At 45.5% G+C, this 2,208-nt stretch overlaps 1 protein-coding gene across 1 annotated transcript; it reads left to right on the top strand.

Annotated features, from left to right (window-relative positions):
- The first annotated feature begins 1,341 nt into the window (after window positions 1–1,341).
- Window positions 1,342–1,917, top strand: LOC113305123 (uncharacterized protein Mb2253c-like). The gene has a single exon (XM_026554224.1). The coding sequence runs from the start codon at window positions 1,342–1,344 to the stop codon at window positions 1,915–1,917; it is 576 nt and encodes a 191-aa protein (XP_026410009.1).
- Window positions 1,918–2,208: the final 291 nt, after the last annotated feature.

Below are 2,208 nucleotides of genomic sequence, written 5' to 3' on the forward strand. Positions count from 1 at the left end.
ATTCCAGCCGATAAAAAAGAAGTAGAGAGTTACCGAGGGCTACCGCTCTCGCAATAAAGGAAGAAGTGGAACGCTTGTTGAAATCCAAGTTCATCAAACCTATCCAGCACCCGACCTGGTTAGCCAACATCGTCCTAGTGGTGAAGAAGAATGGAAAGATTTGATGTTGCGTAGATTATAGGGATCTCAATTGGGCCTGTCCCAAAGATGAATTTCCCACTACCCAACATCGACTTCACGTTGGACGCGGCTGGAGGCAAGACGCACTTCTCTTTCATGGATGGGTTTAATGGATATAACCAAATAAAGATGGCCGAGGAAGATGCAAAGAAGACTGCTTTCCAAACTCCATATGGGAATTTCTACTACGTTGTGATGCCCTTCGGGCTAAAAAACGCTGGTGCCACGTACCAGCGCGCCATGACATCCATACTCCATGATCTACTGCATCAGACGATAGAGGTATATGTGGACGACATCATAGTTAAGACCTCGGAGACTGAGAGCCACAAATCTCACCTAAAGACGGTATTCAAAAGATGTAGGAAGTACCAACTCAAGATGAACCCGCTCAAATGCGCCTATGGGGTAACATATGGAAAGTTCTTGGGATTCGTTGTAACCGATGAAAGAATTCAAGTGGATCAAAGTAAGGTCGAGGCGATTATGACTATGACACCACCAACTAATGCCAGAGAGATCCAGGCGTTTATAGGACGAATATCTTATATACGGCGCTTCGTTCCCGGTTTGGCTCAGATAATGTCGGCGTTCTTTCCCCTACTAAGGAAAGGGATCATCTTCAAACGGGAGGAAACTCAACAGGTCGCGTTTGAAAAACTAAAACAATGCCTCGTCAATCCACAAGTCCTCAAACCACCAATAAAAGGAGTGCCTCTTTACTTATACACGACGTTCACAAGATCAGCCATAGGGGCAGTCCTAGCACAAGATATGGGAGGAAGTGAATTATCACCCATCTACTACGTGAGTCGAGTTTTAAGAGACGCAGAATTGAGATACCCACGAGTGGAACAAGCATGCCTATCCCTCATCTACGCAACATAAAAACTAAGGACGTATCTTCTGACGTATAAGACAATCGTTGTAGCCGCGACAAACCTCATAGCTTACCTCGCCTCTAAGCCTGTCTTGACTGGGAGAACATCCCGATGGCTGTTGCATCTATCAGAGTTTGAACTCGATTATCAGCGACGTAAACGAGTACGAGGTAAAGCGATCCCCAACCTAATGGCTATGTTTCCTGGAGAAGGAGACAACGAGATTCACGACCAGGTCCCGGGAGAGGTAGCTGTCGCAGATATTAATAAGCCTTGAACCATGTTTTTTGATGGATCGTCATATGATACCGTCGGAGAAGAGGGAGTAGTGTTCGAAGCACCACAAGGAGAATTGCTCTCATATTTATTCAAGTTGGACTTCCCCTGCTGTAATAATGTCGCCGAATATGAATCTTTGATCCTAGGGCTCAGAATGGCGAAGGAGCTTGGTTTGGGAGGGGTCGAGATAAAAGGTGACTCGAGATTGGTAACTAACCAGGTCAACGGGAATTTCCACGTCAAAGAGCCACATTTAGCTCCATATCGGCCAGAGGCTCAAAACCTGATAAGTCAGACAGTGTCGACCTTAGATCATACGGGCAGAGGCAAGAATAAACATGCAGATGTCCTGGCAACACTAGCTAGCGAGATTCAACTAAATGATAATGAAGAGGATACAGTAACATTTAGGAGGAAGGAGCTCCCCAACACCTGGAAAGAAGACATGGCCTTCGAAGAGGCAGATGATTGGAGGCGGACTTACATCGACGATCTGACCAAAACAGAAGAGGATCGTGTAATACCTACCCGAACTCTGAAAAAATTTGTATTTATCAATGGAGCTCTTTACTATTGATCAATAGGGGGATCTCTTTCCAGATGCGTAAATAAGAGAGAAGCGGAAAAAATACTCCAGGATCTACACGAGACAACATGTGGGAAAACTGCAGAAGTTCACCTCTACAGAAAGCTTCAGAGGAGAGGAGTATACTGTCCTAGTATGTCAGAGAAAGCAGCGGCCCTCCAAGATAGTTCCGCTGATTTCCAATCCCCACCATAACCCGCCGAGGTCTGCACAGTCGACGAAGTAGATTGGAGACAATCGTATATGTATTTCATCTACAACGGAAAATTACCAAATGACAGG

Source organism: Papaver somniferum, chromosome 8 (assembly GCF_003573695.1).
Source record: "Papaver somniferum cultivar HN1 chromosome 8, ASM357369v1, whole genome shotgun sequence".
Lineage (NCBI taxonomy): Eukaryota > Viridiplantae > Streptophyta > Magnoliopsida > Ranunculales > Papaveraceae > Papaver > Papaver somniferum.